At 39.9% G+C, this 19940-nt stretch overlaps 3 protein-coding genes across 3 annotated transcripts in view; 1 reads left to right on the plus strand and 2 right to left on the minus strand.

Annotated features, from left to right (window-relative positions):
* The window catches only part of rmc1 (regulator of MON1-CCZ1), a 6178-nt gene extending 4468 nt beyond the window's left edge, over window positions 1-1710 (minus strand). Inside the window, exons 1-3 of the mRNA XM_079661846.1 lie at window positions 1480-1710; window positions 559-635; window positions 283-371 (exon numbers count right to left, since the gene is read on the minus strand). Coding sequence (XP_079517972.1) covers window positions 283-371; window positions 559-635; window positions 1480-1578 — 265 coding nt within the window. The 5' untranslated portion in view covers window positions 1579-1710. The remainder of the gene's footprint in view (window positions 1-282; window positions 372-558; window positions 636-1479) is intronic.
* Window positions 1711-2114: 404 nt separating this feature from the next.
* Window positions 2115-11988, minus strand: riok3 (RIO kinase 3 (yeast)). Its single transcript, XM_079660990.1, has 13 exons — window positions 11639-11988; window positions 9125-9240; window positions 7223-7368; window positions 6883-6990; window positions 6670-6779; window positions 5555-5698; window positions 5351-5478; window positions 4864-5046; window positions 4377-4536; window positions 3652-3732; window positions 3473-3562; window positions 3259-3381; window positions 2115-2824 (listed from the first exon to the last, which is right to left on the minus strand). The coding sequence occupies exons 1-13, from the start codon at window positions 11666-11668 to the stop codon at window positions 2711-2713; spliced, it is 1533 nt and encodes a 510-aa protein (XP_079517116.1). The 5' UTR covers window positions 11669-11988; the 3' UTR covers window positions 2115-2710.
* A 1300-nt stretch (window positions 11989-13288) lies between these two features.
* Window positions 13289-19931, plus strand: LOC307026578 (clavesin-1-like). The gene is made up of 8 exons (XM_079662092.1): window positions 13289-13576; window positions 14692-15255; window positions 15711-15881; window positions 16122-16240; window positions 16687-16861; window positions 17338-17448; window positions 18033-18250; window positions 18392-19931. Exons 2-8 carry the CDS (start codon window positions 15157-15159, stop codon window positions 18468-18470), a joined length of 972 nt encoding a protein of 323 aa, XP_079518218.1. The 5' UTR covers window positions 13289-13576; window positions 14692-15156; the 3' UTR covers window positions 18471-19931.
* The last annotated feature ends 9 nt before the right edge of the window (window positions 19932-19940 follow it).

Raw genomic sequence — 19940 nt, forward strand, 5'->3', positions numbered from 1 at the left:
GGTAAACAATCCTTAGCTCCATTATTCAAATCAATCCTTTGAAATCAGAATCAGGTTTTTTGCCAAGTAGGTTTACACATACAGCAAATGTGCTTTGGTGTATACATAAACAATGCGAGGAATTCATTTGAAAGTAGCAACTTTGCTGATCAAATATTAAGAAAACCTTGCCTTGATTCAACGTTTGTTTTAAAATAATTCAAATGAATACAAATGATTAATATGTTGATTATTTTTAGTCAACCTCTAACCAGGAGGATTTCATGTCATGTTCTGCTAAACTCACCACAGATTTTGAAGTCCTCTGAACTGCCAAGATTTTATTTCCAATGGAGAACTTTATACACTTAACTTCTCCTTTATCATCCATTCTGTGGAGGCAAACACGTTACACCATCAATGCATTTGACTCATTTCTAATGTCACAAATGAGGTGAATACAAAAACAAAGAGTTAATATAAATTAAGTGGACATTCTTTGTTCTTAGGTGCAATGTAACACAATATAATAATCCGATTAATAAATCCCTTAAAATATTCCTACACAGACTGATTTACCTGAAGGCAACACTGCACTTGTCTTCCGGGCCTTTGACCACCACCCCCGTGGCTCCACCTGAACGCACCGCGAACACCTGCAGCCAGAAAGAAATAATCAGAACAACGAGTGCAATCAAATCTGACTTCTTTGCAGTTTTTCAGATTTAAAATGAAGTACTTTCACTTGTTATAGAGTTATTCGAAATTGTTGTATTAAATGCAACATTTGGGGCTTTTGGAATTATTCGTTTTTTCTATCATTTTAGTGTGTTAATAATTTTTTGTTTTGTATTATTTGATTGGATGAGTTGGACTGATGTTGGTCAAAACAAGCGAGTGGAAATAATGTAAAATTAGCAAGAGGACATTTATAGCAATTGGCAAGGAGGCCACATCAGCCGCCTTTAATTTTGTTTCTATATAATTGATTTAATCAGACCGAAACATTTGAAAGGAAACTCATGATGCTGACCCTATTTAAAAAATATATATTATCTTGAATAACATTAAACTGTAACATTAAACAGCTGTGGCAAAAATAAAATAATATGACATGAAACTAGAAACTAGAAACTAAAAGGAACCGATGCAATTGGAGTACTTTTATATTGATACGCTAGGTACATTCATTTAGCAAGCAATATGTTTTACTTTTACCTCAATACATTTTCCTTGTAGTACTTTGACCTGTAGTGGGGTATTTTCAAACTGTGGTAATATAACTATTTCTCCAGATTTCAGATGTCAAATTTCTTGTACCTATTAACTTAGCTGCCAAATAATGTATTTAAAATAAATGCATGTGTCATCAACCAGCAAACTGTACAGAAAGTAAACTATAACTCAAATGATTAAATGCTGTTAATAAAAGGGTTAAGAATGTTTTCTAAAATAACAAACTGTCAGTTAGTTAGCCGTCGATGTTTACTAGCTTCTGACCTGCTTGTTAGCTTCGTCGAAAAAGACGTTGTTGACGCTGGAGGCATGTTCAAACTGCACCGGGTTCTCACACAGCTCCAGGTAATGTTCCTCGCTCATCTTCACACTTAGTTTTTTTTATTATATAATTAGAATTACTATCGTTTTATACTTAATTCAGAGTGCAGACATTCTGAGAAGCAGAAGAGGAAGAGTTCCCTTCAACCGGCGGCCATGACACTTTCGGTTTCCGCCTTCGTCCTTCAGAATAAAAGCGGAGAGTAACTTAGACCTTTCAACAGCGGTGGAAGAAGTTCATTTTGTACTTAAAACATTTGCAAATACCACACTGTAACAATGCTATATTTCAATAAAGGGTTTGGTATTCAAAATGTCAAAGTACAATCCTTTGAAAGGATTGTATTTTGTTATCTTATTTTGTTTGGGCAACTGCATAATTTGGATAGATTATGCTTTTATTGTGAAGGAGACAGGTCGGAAGTCTCCTTGTTTTTGCAGCTGGGAGTCATGTGACAATCTGACAATCATGTGCTTAACAGAGAAACACACTTCTCTCTCAAACCTTTGAGTGCTTAACAGATAGTATATAACAATATTTTGTTAATTTATCAATAAATCAAAAGACAACACAAACGTTTTCATTTTCACTTTTTAATGTTACTATTAGGTCTGCTTAAAGTTACATAGCAAATTCATTACCTATCCATTAAGGTTAAAAACACATCTAATTTACTGAATCTCCATCACTGCAAACTAAATATTCTACATTTACTGACATCACACTGATTTAATTTGCATGCATTTGTTCTCATGAGCTTTGATTTCAGGCGCCACAAAAACATTTAATAAGACGTTGTCTTATATCATGATCAATATAACATCGATATATTGCCCCGCCCTACACATTATGTCTACAAACTCAGAATTTAAAATGAACCTCTAAGAGTTATCCAGCCGGATAGATGAGGTCTTATTTTATTTTGACTGTGATTCTTACAAACACAGATGACGTCCCCTCCTCTCAGGATTTCAACCTCCAACACGGTGAAGCTCCTCTTGCAGCCAGCAGGAGGCGCTGCGTCCTGCTGTATAAAGGAAGCAGTTGGTGAAGGGTGGCTTGTTGGAGACGGGGAGGCACCCAGACCTCCAAATGGGGGAGGGCACCTCCATTATCTCCTCTTTTTAGAGCATTTTCATCACGTTGGGATCGTGAAGAGAGAGCCGCGGGGCGTTAGTCATCAGAATCTGGTATTAAAGGAGGACCGCCGTCCTCTGAGGTCACATGAAACGTTTTCTTTCCCCGGCGCTGCACGTGGTCCTCGTTACGCTTCTCATAGGCCATGATCTGTCAGAGAGAGAGAGCATTAAACTCCAATTTAAAATAGTTTCCTTTTAAAAAAATCTTCAATTCCAATCTGTATGAGGAAAGTGTGAGTGAAGACCAACATTCTTTTAAGATATTGTTGGAAACTTTCTATTTGTAAAATGAATGATGCCCAGGAAAGAGAATATCAGTAGATGATGGAGCAGTGGACCAAATAAAGTTATACTACAATGGCCCTAATACAACGTAGCAGATAACTGCATTTAACACATTTGAAGTATTAATTCAGTTTTCTTAAGTTTTTCTCTTAAGGTTAAGTCTCCTTCTGTAAACTTCCAAAACCTGCAGCAGAGACACATTCCACAACAATTTGTTTACAATTTTATTTATAAATTATATAAAATGATTCCCACATGCCTCTTTAAATTGTTTTTATTGATGTATGTGTGTGTTACCTCAGAAATGAACTCGGCCTCGGCCTCGTCCTCGTCCGGGGGGATGGGAATGTTCATTCCACTCACAGCGTTGAAAAGTTCGTACACAGTCATCGCCTCGCTCACACCTCTCTTCTGGAAGAACTGAAGCAGAAAACACAAGAGATTAATTCACATGAAGAACTTTGATCAGAAATATTTTTTTAAAGAAGCTGCTTTTGGAAGGAAACCTCACAGTGGAAACGTTCCTGCAGTCTCTGAAGAGGAACTCCAGAGCGTGAGGATGACGAGGCTCGATGGACTGACTGACATCTATCAGCCACACCTACAAAAAAGAAATACAATTAAAAGGGAGAAAACAGGAAGATGCAAAGAAGGACGATTTATGGGACATTAAAGAAAAGATGTGGTTACCTTTCCTTCGTGCCACAGCATGTTGTATTCACTGAGATCAGCATGAACCAGATTACACTCCTGATACATCTGCTGCATCATCTGCAAAAACATCAAGACTAATAAGGTTAAAAGGTAGATTTGTGCACCCTAATATATTATTATTCAGTCCCAAAATAACAACATAATAACTAGAGTCTTAGTTGTGTGTTTTCTGAAGACATGTAGCTATTATTCCCATGGAGGATTAATGCACTTATTGTTGGCTTTCTTATGTAATTATTATTTCAATTGTCTGATAATATCTGCTCATTTATAAATGTATAAAACCTTGTTACAGTTGGGTTTTTTATTTGATTTACTTCCCATATTATTTGTAAATGTGTTTTGAAAAGTGTATTATTATTGTCTATTTGGTTTTTGAAATATATGTAATTGTCTGATTTCATTTGTCAAGTTTCAACCACAAAGCAAAACTCTATGTAAGCTGCTATATTTTCAATATATTTATTATTAAGCACAATAATAAAGGTTATTGATTGACTACCTATATGACTTTTATCATTATTATTATTATTATTTTGTATCCTATTTATTGCTGTATACATAAAACATGTACACATTCTATAAAGTTCCCTTAAAAGTCATTATTTTACACTGAATTCATTTTGTTTACATACTGACAGTTCAGTTTTACTGTAAGTAAACTAGCAGTAAAGTTCACTTCCTGCTGTCCTGGTACTCACATGTAGGACCTGGTAGAAGGCGCTCTTCATCTCCTCTGAACCCAACTTGGCGTCCTTCAGTTTGGGAGCAGGAATGTGATCCTTCCCGATGAAGGACATCACCAGGATGTGCTTCTTCAGCAGCACCACCTCGGGACAGGGGATCTCCGCCTTCCTCATTCTGAACACATCAAGAAAATAATAGAGAATGAAAAAAATGCATGTTTGGAGGAATTATTAGGGAATTATGCTAATAATACATAAAAAGTATTTTCTAGGGAAATAAATAAATATGACAAAAACAATTAAACTAAACCAACTTATGTCGCATTTGATCAATGTATTAACACCACTTTAGATCTTAATAAAAAATACATGTGTGCATTTATTTAAGAGGGGAAAACAAACACCAAAAAAGGGAAAAGTTGTTGTTGGCACCTGGTTGTAATACAGTGGAATAACCCTCTAGATACATAAATAAAAGTCCTAATAGGATGAGGGGGTGTACCTGGTCAGGTTGTGCATCTCCTTCTCGGCCCAGAGCCGGATGACCTTTCTTGGGTTCAGTTTGCTGAAGCGGTCGATGAAGCGGTAGTCGTCTTTGATGTAACGGTCTCTGTTCTTAAACTCGTTCAGCGTCGTCTTGAAGACCTTCAGCACGACCTCACTGGGAACAGGCTGCTCCTCCAGACTACAAAACACACAGAGGCAAAATGTTTGGGTTACTGATATAAAAAAGAAAAGGGAAACATCAGCTCCCTAAATGTCTGAGGTGAAGTGATTACGCTGCTCGCTCTCTGCTCCTGTGCTTTTTGCAACATGTAATATGGTCGATCACAAGAGAATTGCACGAACAACTGAATAAAGTTGGAGTGAAATTATAAACATTTTCTGAGAAATGTTGTCTGAATATTCTCTACAGGGCCCAATGTAGAGGAATCTTTCAAACATATACGTATAAATGCTCATTGGTCTTTTTCCTGACATCCACCCACCTCCCTCCGTCAGCGTGGAACACCACCGACTCCTTCCCGGTGCTGATGCAGCCGTTAATGTTCTCCAGCACGCCAGCGTTCACCATCTTGTACATCAGCAGGCGAGTGCGGGGGTCCACCGCTTGTTCCTGAGGAGAGACAGTTTTAATATGACGTAGAACAACTCTCTCTTTATTATTTTTAATAAAGTGTTTTTGCACGTACAGCGGTTGAGTGCTCCTTCTTCTCGTGCAGCCGGGCGCTGCGTCTCTGCTCGTTGTAGCAGTGCTGCTTCAGGGAGTTGTACACCTGGTTGGATAACTTCAGGTCCATCCCCAAACCGTCTCCAATGTGCACCCCAGGAGCAAACTGCAGCAGGAGGAGAGGAAGTCGTTTTTACATTGGGTTTAACAGAGTCCAAAAGTTCATAAGAAACTCAACCTGCACATTTCTCCAAACGACACTCAGTCATCCTTAACCAAGGATGACTTGTCTCAAAACTCTGTGAGCAAAATACAAATCCACAAGCGAAGAATGCAAATACCTGAGGTATAGAAAATGTACAAATGCCTGTCAATTACATGAAATCATTGTACTGTGTTTCTTATAGTTTATTGAGTGTTTGCGGTTTATTTTTATACATACAAAATGTTCTTTGGATTAGTTTTTTTCTGTGGAAGGTGTTGCACATTTAAACATGGATTGTCAATCTGTTCACACAACATTGTAGAGGGCTTATCTTAACTGAACCAAAAGGAAAGTAAATATTAAAAAGGATTTATCAATAATCCTCAACATGAAGAATTTAAGTTTTTAACAGAGCTAAAGTATTCTCTGTTGGGGTGCTAGTGGAGCCTCGCAGATGGGGGTGCTGCAGCCCCCTGCCCCCCCTTCCCGCGTCCATATGTCTCGCAGACCCCACGCCGCAAGCAGGAAATAAACCCAGCTCACACTGTCCGCTCCTCACAGCAGCAAACCGCGCAACGTCCCACCAACACGGCACCCAGACCCCACGCAGCATTCTCATCTGTTTGTCCTTACTGGTGTCATTTTCTGGTTGCTAACGCCATTGTAACACATAATCACTGATGTTCCGCTCTAACGGTGGTGGACTCATCAGAACAGAGTGGGCGAGCTGACCAATCAGAGCACACTGGGCTCATAGGGGGGGGGCAGGAGCTCCAACAAGGCGTGAATACGCATACTATACAGAGATGCTGTTTGAGAAACCAATGTGAGTTTGGAACATTGAACAATGTAAATCTATTCAAGTAGACCTCAACAATGGAACTATGATCAGTAGAAATGTAATAGTAAATCAAAAACGTTGAGTGTCCTACATTGTCCATGCGCGCGGTGTTCTTGCGTCCGCAGGTCTCTGCATCGTGTTTGGTGGTGATGTTCTTTCCTTTCCCAGAGAAGCCTCTCCTGGGTGTAGTCTGAGGTTTATCTGATAAGAACGCAGAAACACACTCTGCTTTAATACATGCACCTCCCCTAATGGTACTGCCAGGTGTTTCTGTTATTTTGTCCACCCCCTGCAGGAGTCTTACCAGCTTTGTAAGGGTCGTGTTTCGTGTCCTGCCAGTCCACCTCGTCCTCGGAGCTGTCGCTGTCCTCGTAGGGATGAACCATACGGTAGTTCTCAAAGGAGATGGAAACTGAACAACACATCCAAACTGTCAGCTTTACATACTTTACAGGACATTTGACCATATCCATCTTTAGAAACATTTCCTCCCATAAAAGTGGGGATATAACAGGCCAAAACATTCAGGACATTGAGTTACAGTGGAGGTTTTTTTATTAGTATGGTACGAGTACTTTTCCTAAATACACTTAATATCACAAACTTACAAACAATAATAATAATAATCCCATTTAAGTAAGAACCTTTGCTGTCTCCGTTGAATCTCTTCTCCTCACGGCGCAGCTGATCATCAAACTCGCGGTCGAACTGCAGCTGCAGCATCTTGGCGAGCACCTGGTCGGAAGTCGTTTCCGAAACTTCGTCAGACAGAAGCAGATCTGCAGCCGGACTGAAACACAGAGAGAGAGGGAATAAATCGTGAACAGAAGACCGTCAAATCATTTGAGTTTTTTTGTTCTTAGTATTCAATCTTCAACAAAAAATATATATAAATTAGAGAACTGGCTAATTGTGATCAATCACAGATTGATATTGAGATTTATCGTGATTAATCATAGATTATTATTGTGATTAACGCAATAGTTTTTTAAATGATTGACAGCACTAATACTTACATTTCCACATACAAAAGTTTTAAAAACATGTCTTTATTTGCTCTTAGCATTATACACACATTCAGATTGTGAACACAGGTGAGTCACACAGGTGAGGCAGAGCTCTCGACTAACTTTTATCACCATCCTCCCGGAACCGTCCCGAAATACAATCTAAGCCGTCCCGAAATTAATGTGGACCGTCCCGAATTTAAAATATTAGTTTTTCTACATTATCATTAGTTAAAATCATTCAAAGTGACCTTTAACATAAATAAAACATCATACAAATCATTAGATGATAATTCGTCAAACTTCTTATTTGAGTAAATCAGTCAATCACATAAACAAAGGCCAAATATATTTAAACAAACACACAAACGAGAAAATTACTCAACACAACACTCTGTCCTGAAGACACAACCCAGAGTAACCACTAACCAGGAGGACAGTCTGTAACACAGTCAGGAGACCTTTACAAACTGCCCCGCCCTCTCGCACACAGACGGGAGAGAGAGATCTCGTCTGGATTGGAAAGCTTGAAAATACATCATAGACGCATGTTGTAGTCTTATTGCATATTAGAAACGGAGTTGGATAAACTAAAACTGCGATATAATGTTTATGTAGCAATAATACATATGACATATATTTTTTAAATGTCTCCAGTACCGATAAAGAGTCAGATAACGTCGGAGCTTAACGTTACCACTGTCTGTAATAATTCCGGCCCGGGCGGAGCCCGTTTAATACCGGGGCTCGGTACCCATCCATACATGGGGAGAGGCGCAGCATATTGCTAAGGACTAAATACGATGGAGGGTTCTCCTCTCAGCCTTATTACCCATAGAAGATGAAGAGGAGTAAGTAAATAAAGAGGCCGGCGCTCCAGGGTCTGGTTCTGCTGTGCGTTTTTGTGATGTAATGGTAAAACATTTCAGAATTCCTTCACGGGATACCATTGTCATTGTACATCACTCAACCCCGCGAAATACACACACTCAGTACATAGCCTACTGTAGCTAGACCCGCGAATTTGCGGGCCAGGAATTCGCGGGCACAGCCAGCGGCACAGCTGTAGCTACGTACTGTGTGTGTGTGTGTGTGTGTGTGTGTGTGTGTGTGTGTGTGTGTGTGTGTGTGTGTGTGTGTGTGTGTGTGTGTGTGTGTGTGTGTGTGTGTGTGTGTGTGTGTGTGTGTGTGTGTGTGTGTGTGTGTGTGTGTGTGTGTGTGTGTGTGTGTGTGTGTGTGTGTGTGTGTGTGTGTGTGTGTGTGTGTGTGTGTGTGTGTGTGTGTGTGTGTGTGTGTGTGTATTTCGCAGGTTGCTAAATGTTTTGTGCGTGTGTGTTTATGTTGACAAGGAGGTTTAATAATTGTGTGCTGCACAAAATGGGCAGTCGGTTTCATTTTCATCGCCGTTTGTAGTAGAGTTATCAGGGTATTTTTATTTTATCTCCCGTCCCCAAATTATTTTTTATCCTCCCCGATACTATTTTTTTCGGCCCCGGGACGACGGGACGTCCTTAAGCTCGAGCCCTAGTGAGGACCTACTCAGTGAGGGTGGGGAAGACGTTGTCCTCCTCCGTCAGCTGATTGGCCAGCTGTTCACTCATCACATCTGTCAGAGAGCAGGCGGGGGCCGCAGGGGCCACGTGCCCCCACGGGCTCTGGATAAAACACAAAGAGAACACATTATAACACTTATGAACACACACTCACACCAAAACACTTTTACACTGATGATGAGCTGCGAAACAAGAGCAAAAGCCAGTAAATGAGCTACAACTGGCTGAAATGGTTGTAAGTTTCATAAATGATACATGAAAATATAATTCTGATCCATTTTTCTGTATGTAAAATCTATAAATAAAGTCTGTATGAAAAACTGTACGAGCTTGGTGTTCACATGGAAAGATGAGGACAAAAGCTAAAGATGTTTATTTGCAATTCATAAGATAAAACAGTAAACAAATAAATAAAGGTGGCCTGGCTGCAGATATTAACGCACCTTTGGACTTGATTTGTGAATGAGGCAGTCACCAGTGTGATGAACACACAGGGAGAGTCATAATGGAATTATTCATACAGTGTAAGGTCAACACAGGATCCAGAAGTGAAGCAGAGACATGTTCAGACATGTCTGAGCTCAGTCCACAACCACCGTCCTGATGGGTTTTTAGGGCCGAAACTGTTCTTATTTATATAATTAAGATATGAAATTAGGGTTTATTTAATTTATTTATAATCTGCCATTTACTCCTGTTCTAAAATTTCATTTTTCGATCGTTTATTTGAACCGGGACAATGCACATTGATGAACATTTTAAACAAAATAATGCTTTCAAATGTAAATGAGCCGGATTTTAGCTTTGAGCTCATTTCCATCCGTAGTCCCGTCACATACAACATTTATGAACATGACAGCTATATACATGGCAAAGATAAATACATGACATGCAGACAGAGCATGAGCAGCATACAAGCATTTACCACATGGCAGTACAATGTAGCAGCTACGATACAAAGTACAAGAGAAGATACCCCTGTGTTACAGTGCATTTATCGGGGATTACACGTCTGTTTGTTTCTCAACCATTCTTTTGAGTTGACCTTTAAAACTATTGAGAGTGGACAATCCCGTATCTCAGTTGGGAGGCTATTCCACAATGAGCTGCCTTTAATGGAGAGGACATTTTGTCCGTCTGCGGTGGACTTCACAGTCTCCCTCTGGTTTCTGACCTAGTGCAGCGTCCAGTGTGTTTTTTGTTGATGAATTCTCCTAAGGAAGGGGGGGGGGGGGGGGGGGGGGGGTTAGTTTTTTACTTTTTTTTTAAAAACACATACTTTTAAAAGACTTAAAATTGTCAAAACTCAAGAAATTGTGTTTTTCAAGGATGGTGGCATGAGTAAGGCTTTCTGTCAAAACCTTGATAGCTCTCTTGTACAGCTGTTCTATTGGTTCAGGTTTGTGGCTCAAGCAAACGACCAGTTTGTCAAACAGTATTCAATGTGGGATAGAATCATACAGTGGAGGTATGACTTTGCAGCATTGACAGTTAAGAAAGGTCTAATTTGTTTAAAATTTTGCAAGTTGAATTTAATGGTATTTGATACTTTCTTGTTATGTTTCTTAAAAGTCAAGTTGAGACTAGTTCTATTTCTGCTCCGTTTAAAAACACATTGGATCCTTCGATGTTGACCGGTCGTTTACTGAACATCATGCATACTGTTTTTTTTTTTACATTTAACTGTAAGCAAATGTTGTTCAGCCAGTGTTGAACCTTGTCCGAAGCATTTGAGACAGGATGTGATTATTTTTCCCGTGTACAAAGATGACCGCATCATTGGCATACATTTGCACATTCAACACAGGACATACATTAGGCAAGTCATCCATGTACAGAGAAAACAGTAATGGTCCAAGAATGGAACCTTTGGCTCCGTTGACCAAAACACACTGTTTTCTGTTCGAATGTATCGAAACTGCAGAAAAATTGAAATGAGTCAGCTTTGCAAGGAGCACTTGGTGGTCAACAGTGTCAAAGGTCTCTGTTCCACCATGTCTCTTATTTCCGATTACATTATAACAAAATTGAACATGGACATAGTATTAAACAGTAGGTCGGTGAAAACATGTGTAACCGATTGAATCTAACGAAAATAAATATTTCATACATCGTATTGTTTGTATACGTGATTCAAGGGCATTTCATCATATGTGGAGGCACATTTTAGGATTTCTCAGTGAGATATGTTATGTCCTTTCCTTTTATAATCAGCTATAGTGTCTTTCTAGCATCTGAGTTTATTTTGGAGCGAAACTTATGCCAACATATCTCTAATCATGGCACACACAGTGACCAGAACCTTGGCAGCTGCGGACTAATGTGCCCACTCACAGTGAGCTAAATTTGGCCTTTTAGGGAGGCGACTTTCAAAGAGGCCATGTTAGAAAACAGCTAAGCAAAAGCTAAAGCTAGCAGGCTGGGTAGCTCACCGACATAGCTTCGTGGATTTGAACACAATTGAAGGTATTACACACAATCAAATGATACAAAAGCTTACCTTTGGCGTTACTACTCCTATTTGATCCATGATTAAAACAACTTCGATTAGTCGTTGTTTTACTTGAAGATTGAATGGTGGCTAGCTACTGAGCTAATGTTAGCACACTCCGGTTGGGGCAGATCTGGAGACGAAAGGGTCCTGAAAAGAGGCTTCAACAACGTTCCGCGATGTGACAACTACACACAACAATTTTATGAACTTAACTTCAGTGATTGTAAGAAGATAATGTTCGAGGTTTTTCTTTCAAATAAGTTAACACACAGTGTAAACGAGGTAGATACGATTCTGTGAGGAGTTTCCGAGCTGAGTGGACCCTAGAACAACAGGAATACGTCACTAGGCCGGAAGTCTACCGCCCGGCTTCACAACATAATAAATAAAATAAAAACAACAAAGCAACAAAAAGGCCGGTTGTCATGTGTTATAAAAATGTGATTTGAAATATCATGAAAAAAATCAATAACGTAAATCAAGAGTATGTGATATAAAGACATAGTATTCGGTGAAATGTAGCAATATAATATAACGTAACATATGGAAACAAATGATTGAATGGAATGGTATGTCAAATATAAAACTATGAGTATAACATGTCATATTATAGAAGATTATAGTGTATTATGATCTTAAACAAGGATCAATACATCTTATTAGTGAGAATAATTATGAATACAGAATGATTTCTAATGTTTTAATTTACAGTTCATATCCTTATCCATGTATTATAAAATAAAGTCGGTAAAATCGATGAAGTAAGCATATACTTATAATATTTATATAATAAATGTGTACAATTTGAATCAAAATAGTGTTTAATTAAAATAATAATATTGTTTGGCAGATTTTTCCCATGCATATCAATTTGCGCATACACGTGTGCACCAGCTGCTTCGTACGCGCAATCAATCTACAATCTGTCCAGGGTTCCTCATGAACGCGCGTGGCCGTCAGCCGCTGTCATGCAGGAGGTAGGTAGGTCAAACCAGACAGGAAACGAGAAGAGGGTGGCTTCAAAATAAAAGCCTCGAATTTGTTGCCATTTGTTGTTTGGATTTTTTTATTTGTATGCAATTTTGTCCTGGTAAATGTTTATGTATGTCGTTTGTTTCTTTAGTGCCTAATATATATATTATCTGCTTACTAGAGTCTTTTTTTGTGCTCAACAATTTAGGTTTGTTGTTGTTGTATTGTATGAAAGTCTTTACATACAAAGTATTTGACTGATGTTTTGGTCCAAAGCAATCTATTAAGTAAGAGAAAGAGAAAAACAAGCACTAAAAAAGTAAATAATCATAATTAGTAAAACTAAAAATACTATAAGAAATATGAAATAAATAAATAAAGTAATGTAAAAATATATCTTGATTTAAAACGCTGTACGGTATTTGTTATACAAATATTCGCATAAGTTTATAAAGTAAATTGTAAAGAATATGTGCAAGTCAAATATACGCTATAATAAATACATTTTATGATATAAATCAAATGTACTTCATAAACAATGAATACATGAAATAACTCCTTCAAACTAGACCCTTAAAATACGTTTCAGGTCTTTATTTAAGATGTATGATGAGAACAGTAAATGTATGTGGTAGGTTTAATCTGTGAGCAAATTTTCTTTTGAAAGTGCTGACCGGAACCCTTGCTCTTTATTTTTGAAAAGCTTGACGGTTCGGGAGCATCCTGACGTCTTCTCGGAGCACAAAGTAAAAACGCATCTCATCAGAGAGATGCTGCTACAAAGCCTGCACGGATTATACAAGGACGGTCTTTAAACACATCTGACGCCTTCAGGGAAGCTTTTATATTAATTGTATTATTTTTAATTTTTGACGGCAATCTGTTATTTTGTCCGCGGGATGCCGATGGCCACCAGCAGCATCAGCACCAGCAGCACCGGAGGGCCGTGGATTCAACCAGCACACCTAGCAGGTCGCTCCTCTCTCACTGATGTATTGCTGTTCTATTAAATATATAATTCAAATACAACAAACTGCATGCAGAAGAGCTTAAATGGCTCACTCCTGGGGGATTTCCTTATTTTGGATCCTTTAGAGGACATTTAGCGAGGATACACGCGCACCTTCATATCATGAGGGTGACTTTTATCATTACATTGACTGGGGAAATGAATATACAATTATTCACATTAAATTCAAACATTTACCTTCAATATAATGTACAATAAGAGCCACATCCGGGCATTTCAGTGTTTTATGTTTGATCTCAAGGATGGAAATGTAAAACAGAGCCCCGTGGGACCTTGAAGTGTATCAGTTTTTTTCATTATCTGTCTCTGTGGACAGATTGGACGACATCTGACACAATTAATGTGCAGGCAGATGGGGATGAGTTGGGGGGTGGGGTGGGGTGGGGGTGGGGGGGGCAGAAAGAGCAGGGAGGGGGGGTCATCTGAGATAAAGATAACATTTATTGATCCCTATGAGAAACAGCAGCAGCAGTGCAAGAACAGATGATATTTATAAATATAATTAAATAAAGTCTATATAAAGAGCATGTACCATTTTAAAATACAGCACCATTTACTATGTTATTTTGTTACAAAGTGTATTGTATGGAGTACTAAAGCTGCCCTTATAGTAAAATAAAATAAGAAAGAAACATTTATTAAATTATTAAATATACACGGATATAATAAATAAAAATGAATGTATGTCAAACTGTTCTTTTAAATTATAAAGAAGGCATTCATTTTTTACAATGTCAGCTTTAGCTCTATAGCATATAGAGGACAAAAAGTAAGAAAAGTAAATAAATAAAACAATAGTCTGCATTGGGTCCTAAGAATTTTTTTCTAGAATCCTCCTGACATTTTTAGGAACAATTTATTAATTAATTTAGCATGATTATCCTCAACAGATGTAATGAAAACAAAATAGTTGCAGGCTTATATTCTGAAAATCATCATCCCGGTTTTTAAATTCCTAAACTCTACAATAAACTACAAATAAACCCCTGAAGAAATTGAATAATCAAAGATAGGTGTGATATTTATACTTACCTGTACTGTCTCCTCTCACCTGCAGGCTGAGACCTTGCTCCCTTGCCTGAACTTTGACCCCTGCAGAAAAACGACGGACTGATCACCATGATGCAGCAGAGAGCTGAATTATAAGAAACCTGAAATACAAGCAGAAAGATGACAGAGAGCCGGAGGAGGAGGGAGCTGAAAGACACTAAACGAGAGGAAAAGTAGGACAAAATAAAAAAGGATGTGAATGTCGCACCGACACTGACCTGTTTCTTCATCAAACCACCTGCAACAAGCTTCAACAAAAACCAAAACACTTTCATCTTCCTGCAGAAATGTGAGAGGAAGACAGCAGCGCGATTGTTTCTTACCGACAAAATCTGTAAATGTGGAGTTTAAAATCAGAGACAGCAATTAAGATTGTGTTACAACGGCGACCAAATCAACAAGATTGTACAACAAACTGTCCGGAGAATTGTCGGCATAAAACTGTAATTTGTGCGGAGACTTAACTTCCACGATGACGCACCTCCACGCCGGCCTGAGCCCAGAGACCACGGAGAAAGCTCGTTTGGAGCTGAATGAAAACCCAGACACTCTGCATCAGGACATCCAGCAGGTACTTCAAATATTATGTTGGTCTTAACCAACGATATGTCCAGCTCAAACGGGGAGCGCAACATACATTGTTAAAAATACTGAAAAAAAACATTATATTGTTTTTATGTTGCTGTTCATGGAGGACTAAAGCTTCAATTATAATGAATAAATGTTAGCAATTGGGGTTTTTATTACTGCATTTCCTTCTTTATTATTTGATTTATTTATGTATCAGTATGGCAGCTTCAGCCCTCCATATCTTCCAAGTAAAAAAGTGTTTTAGTAGTGCAAATTCCTCATTTAATTAAATTACAAAAAGCAATTGACATGCTGTAAAGCTTCAGGATCTAATTTGAGCTAAATATGTCCACAAATATTGGTTAATATTTGGTTTAGATTATGATGAATTATTTACTTTTAAAACCTCTTACTGCTCATCCTTATTTTCCTCCTGTGAATGTGTTTCTTCTCGAGGTGCGGGACATGATCGTGACGCGGCCGGACATCGGCTTCCTGCGGACGGACGACGACTTCATCCTACGCTTCCTGCGAGCGAGGAAGTTCAACCAGACGGAAACCTTCCGGCTGCTGGCCCAGTACTTTCAGTTCAGACAGCAGAACCTCGACATGTTCCAGAGCTTCAAGGTACCACTTTTCTCTGGGTGTTACCTTTAGATATCTGGTTTCAAACCCTGGAAGTACAAGAAATCCTAATCAACACTGTATTCGAGAGTTCATTTGCAAAAACAGAAGAGCTATTCTTAAAATGGTTGATTAATATTCCCTTGATTATAATAATAACAACTAAAATATTAATAATCTTGTTTGACCAAAATCAATAACGCTTTTTTGTCAGTATTCAAAATTAAAGTCCAATCCTGTCAGGTGGACGACCCCGGGATAAAGCGCGCTCTGATGGACGGCTTCCCAGGTGTGCTGGAGACTCCGGACCAACACGGCCGCAAAATCCTTATCCTGTTTGCCTCCAACTGGGACCAGAGCAGGTAACACACACACACACACACACACACACACACACACACACACACACACACACACACACACACACACACACACACACACACACACACACACACACACACACACACACACACACACACACACACACACACACACACACACACACACACACACACACACACACACACACACACACACACACACACACACACACACACACACACACACACACCTATTGATGGAAACACACTGAGCCTAATGAGTCGTTTCTGTAGCGCTCTGTTTAACTAATGACGAGCTGCTTAATATCCTCACCTTAACCTTCCTTCTCAACTTTGTTTCCTTATTCCTGCTCCTCTTCTTCCTCATGCTCCTCATCCTTCTTTCTCAACCTCATTCTTCTCTCCTTTCACGTGCTCTCCCCCCTCTATTTCCTCCTCTTCCTCCCCCCCCCCCCCCCCCTCCTCAGGAACTCCTTCACAGATATCCTGCGTGCGATCCTCCTCTCCTTGGAGGTGCTGATAGAGAATCCTGAGCTTCAGATTAATGGATTCATCCTGATAATCGACTGGAGCAACTTCTCCTTCAAACAGGCGTCCAAACTGACGCCCAACATCCTGAAGCTGGCCATCGAGGGGCTGCAGGTACACACACACACCCCCCCCCCCACACACCCCCCCCCCCCCCCCCCCACACACACACACACACACACACACACACACACACACACACACACACACACACACACACACACACACACACACACACACACACACACACACACACACACACACACACACACACACACACACACACACACACACACACACACACACACACACACACACACACACACACACACACCTCCTCTTTGTTTCCTCTGGTCCTTTCTTCTCCTTTCTTGTGTCCTTTCTCCTTCTTTTTCATCTCCTCATCTCGACTTCCTCCTCTTCTTGGTTCCTTTCGTCTTATCTCCTCTTCTTGTCTCTCCCTCTTTCTTTTCTGTTTTCCGTTCCTCTCCTTGTCTCTTCTCCTTGTGTCCTCTCCTCTCATGTTTCTATCCTTGTGTCATGGTGTCTTGTTATCCTCGTCTCCTCACCTCCTTGTCTCCTCTCCTCAGGACAGTTTTCCGGCCCGTTTTGGAGGGATCCACTTTGTGAATCAGCCGTGGTATATTCACGCCATGTACACCATCATCAAGCCTTTCCTCAAGGACAAGACCAGGAAAAGGGTAAAAAAAAATGTGTCCCGTATCCAAGTCTTATTCTCTTTCTTCTGCTATTTCTTTTTCATCTTGTCTCTCCAATTGTCTTCCACTTCCTCCATTTCATTTTCACCTTTTTCTCCTCCTCTTCTTTGTTCTTATTTAATTAACAGATTTTGGTCTTTTATTCCCTTCGATTACAACACCCACATCCCTTGTTTTTATTTCTCCTAATTTCCTCTTATCTCCTTGCTTGCTATCCTTGTCCCTTCTCCTTGTTTCCTGTCCTCTATATGCTTGCTTTCCTTGTTCCCATGCTCCCTTTTCTTGTCTTCTCCTCATTTCCTTTACTCCTGATCTCTGTCTATTCTCTCTTCTCCTGTACTGGCTTCCTCCCTTTCACTCCTCTTCTTATTTCCTCTTCTTGTTGTTTCCTCTCCTGTCTACTTATCTCCTCTCGTTGCTTCCCATCCTCACCTTATTTCCTATCCTTGCATCCTCTCCTCTATATGCTTGTTTCCTCCCGTTTCCACTCCTTTCTTCTCCTTGATTTCCTCTCTTCTCCTGATCTCCTGTCCTCCCTCACCATGCGTCCTACCCTCTCTCCTCAGATCTTCCTCCACGGGAACAACCTGAACTCGTTGCATGTCCTCTTGCAGCCGGAGTGTCTCCCCTCAGAGTTTGGGGGGACTCTCCCTCCCTACGACATGGGGATCTGGGCGAGGACGCTACTGGGACCCGACTACAGCGACGAGACGGAGTACACACTGACCTACGACGCTCTGCATGTGAGGGAGAGCTGCGGGGGAGATAAGGAGCTGATGAAGAGGTGAGGGGGGGGGAGACAGGTACACTTTAAAGAGATGGGAGGGGGGAGACAGGTTACACAGAGAAGAGGTAAGGGGGAGACAAAGACCACCTCCTTCTCCTCCTATCTGAGTATCAGATTCATTTCTTCTCTGGGTTTCAGGTCTCAGTCGGTGGTGGAGCCAGGAACTCTCCGACAAACGGACAGAGAGACCAGCACGCCGCTCCTCGCCCTGGACTGAACACACACACACACACACACACACACACACACACACACACACACACACACACACACACACACACACACACACACACACACACACACACACACACACACACACACACACACACACACACACACACACACACACACACACACACACACACACACACACACACACACACACACACACACACACAGTCTCTGAGCCGCATAATGCCTCCCAGCTGAGCCTCTCTGCAAACAGCAGCATCTGTCAACAACAACAAACACACACTCTGAAGTCTGTGTGTGTGTGTGTGTGTGTGTGTGTGTGTGTGTGTGTGTGTGTGTGTGTGTGTGTGTGTGTGTGTGTGTGTGTGTGTGTGTGTGTGTGTGTGTGTGTGTGTGTGTGTGTGTGTGTGTGTGTGTGTGTGTGTGTGTGTGTGTGTGTGTGTGTGTGTGTGTGGTTTGAATTCAGTCATTCTGTCAGAAACAAGGGGGAATGTATGAGGAACATTTCATCTGTTTCTGAGGCTGAAACTCGATTTAAACCTCAGAGGAAATCGCTGACAAAGTATAAAATCATATCCATAAAAATTAAGAAACATTCAAAGCGAGTTCCACCAAAAGAAATACATGTTTTAATTCAGAAGTGAAGACAATGCTTGTTGGTGAAACTCAGCCTTAAATGTTTGGAAGAGCATTTCTCTTTTGCTTTCCGATCTTAAATCTACAGTTCAGGTAACTGACAGGGCGGCTCTAACTTCTTTATCTACTTGCTGGAGTATTTCCTCAAAATATTAATCAAATACTTTGTATTTTTCTGACATTTATGTCCCGATAATCTGAAGGAGAGAGACATTCATTAAAACCAGGAGGACGAATAAGAAACCTCACTTTGGTAGAATAATTCTCACCTTTTTTCTTTCTTGTAAAAACCACAAAATCACAGGCACTTTGCACACGTTTTTCTAAATGAACGCACTGCACATGTTGCCACCAATTGCTAAACACTATAACGGGATCACATGCATGGAAACGTCAAAACAAATATTCTACCAGAGTGAAATGTTTCTTTCAGATAAAGTATTGTGCTGTGAAGAAACCATAGGATGCCAAATCACCACCTTTACCCTCGACTGAAGTGTAGGGAAAGATTGTTTTTATTGAATCTAACTTATTAATATTATGAAGATTGTATATTATTGTTATAAGTATTATCACACTGCAAAAAGACTGACGCTCTTGGCCTGTTTTACCCTGAGATATTTTAAGTGTAATTATTATCATGCGCTGTTTCATGTACTTGTAAAGAAAGGTTAAGTAGCAGGTTGATCATTTCACCAAATATCTTGAGGAGTATTTGTAAATTATAGAGGCCAATGTGTCATGATTTTTTGCAGTTTGACTCATCATCAGGGCTACACTGATCTCCACTCGACTGTAATGTAATGTATTTCCTTTCAATGAATGTATAGAAGTAAACATTTACACCAATGGGAATGTG

Source organism: Notothenia rossii (genome assembly GCF_949606895.1).
Source record: "Notothenia rossii genome assembly, chromosome: 12".
In the NCBI taxonomy this organism is placed as follows: domain Eukaryota; kingdom Metazoa; phylum Chordata; class Actinopteri; order Perciformes; family Nototheniidae; genus Notothenia; species Notothenia rossii.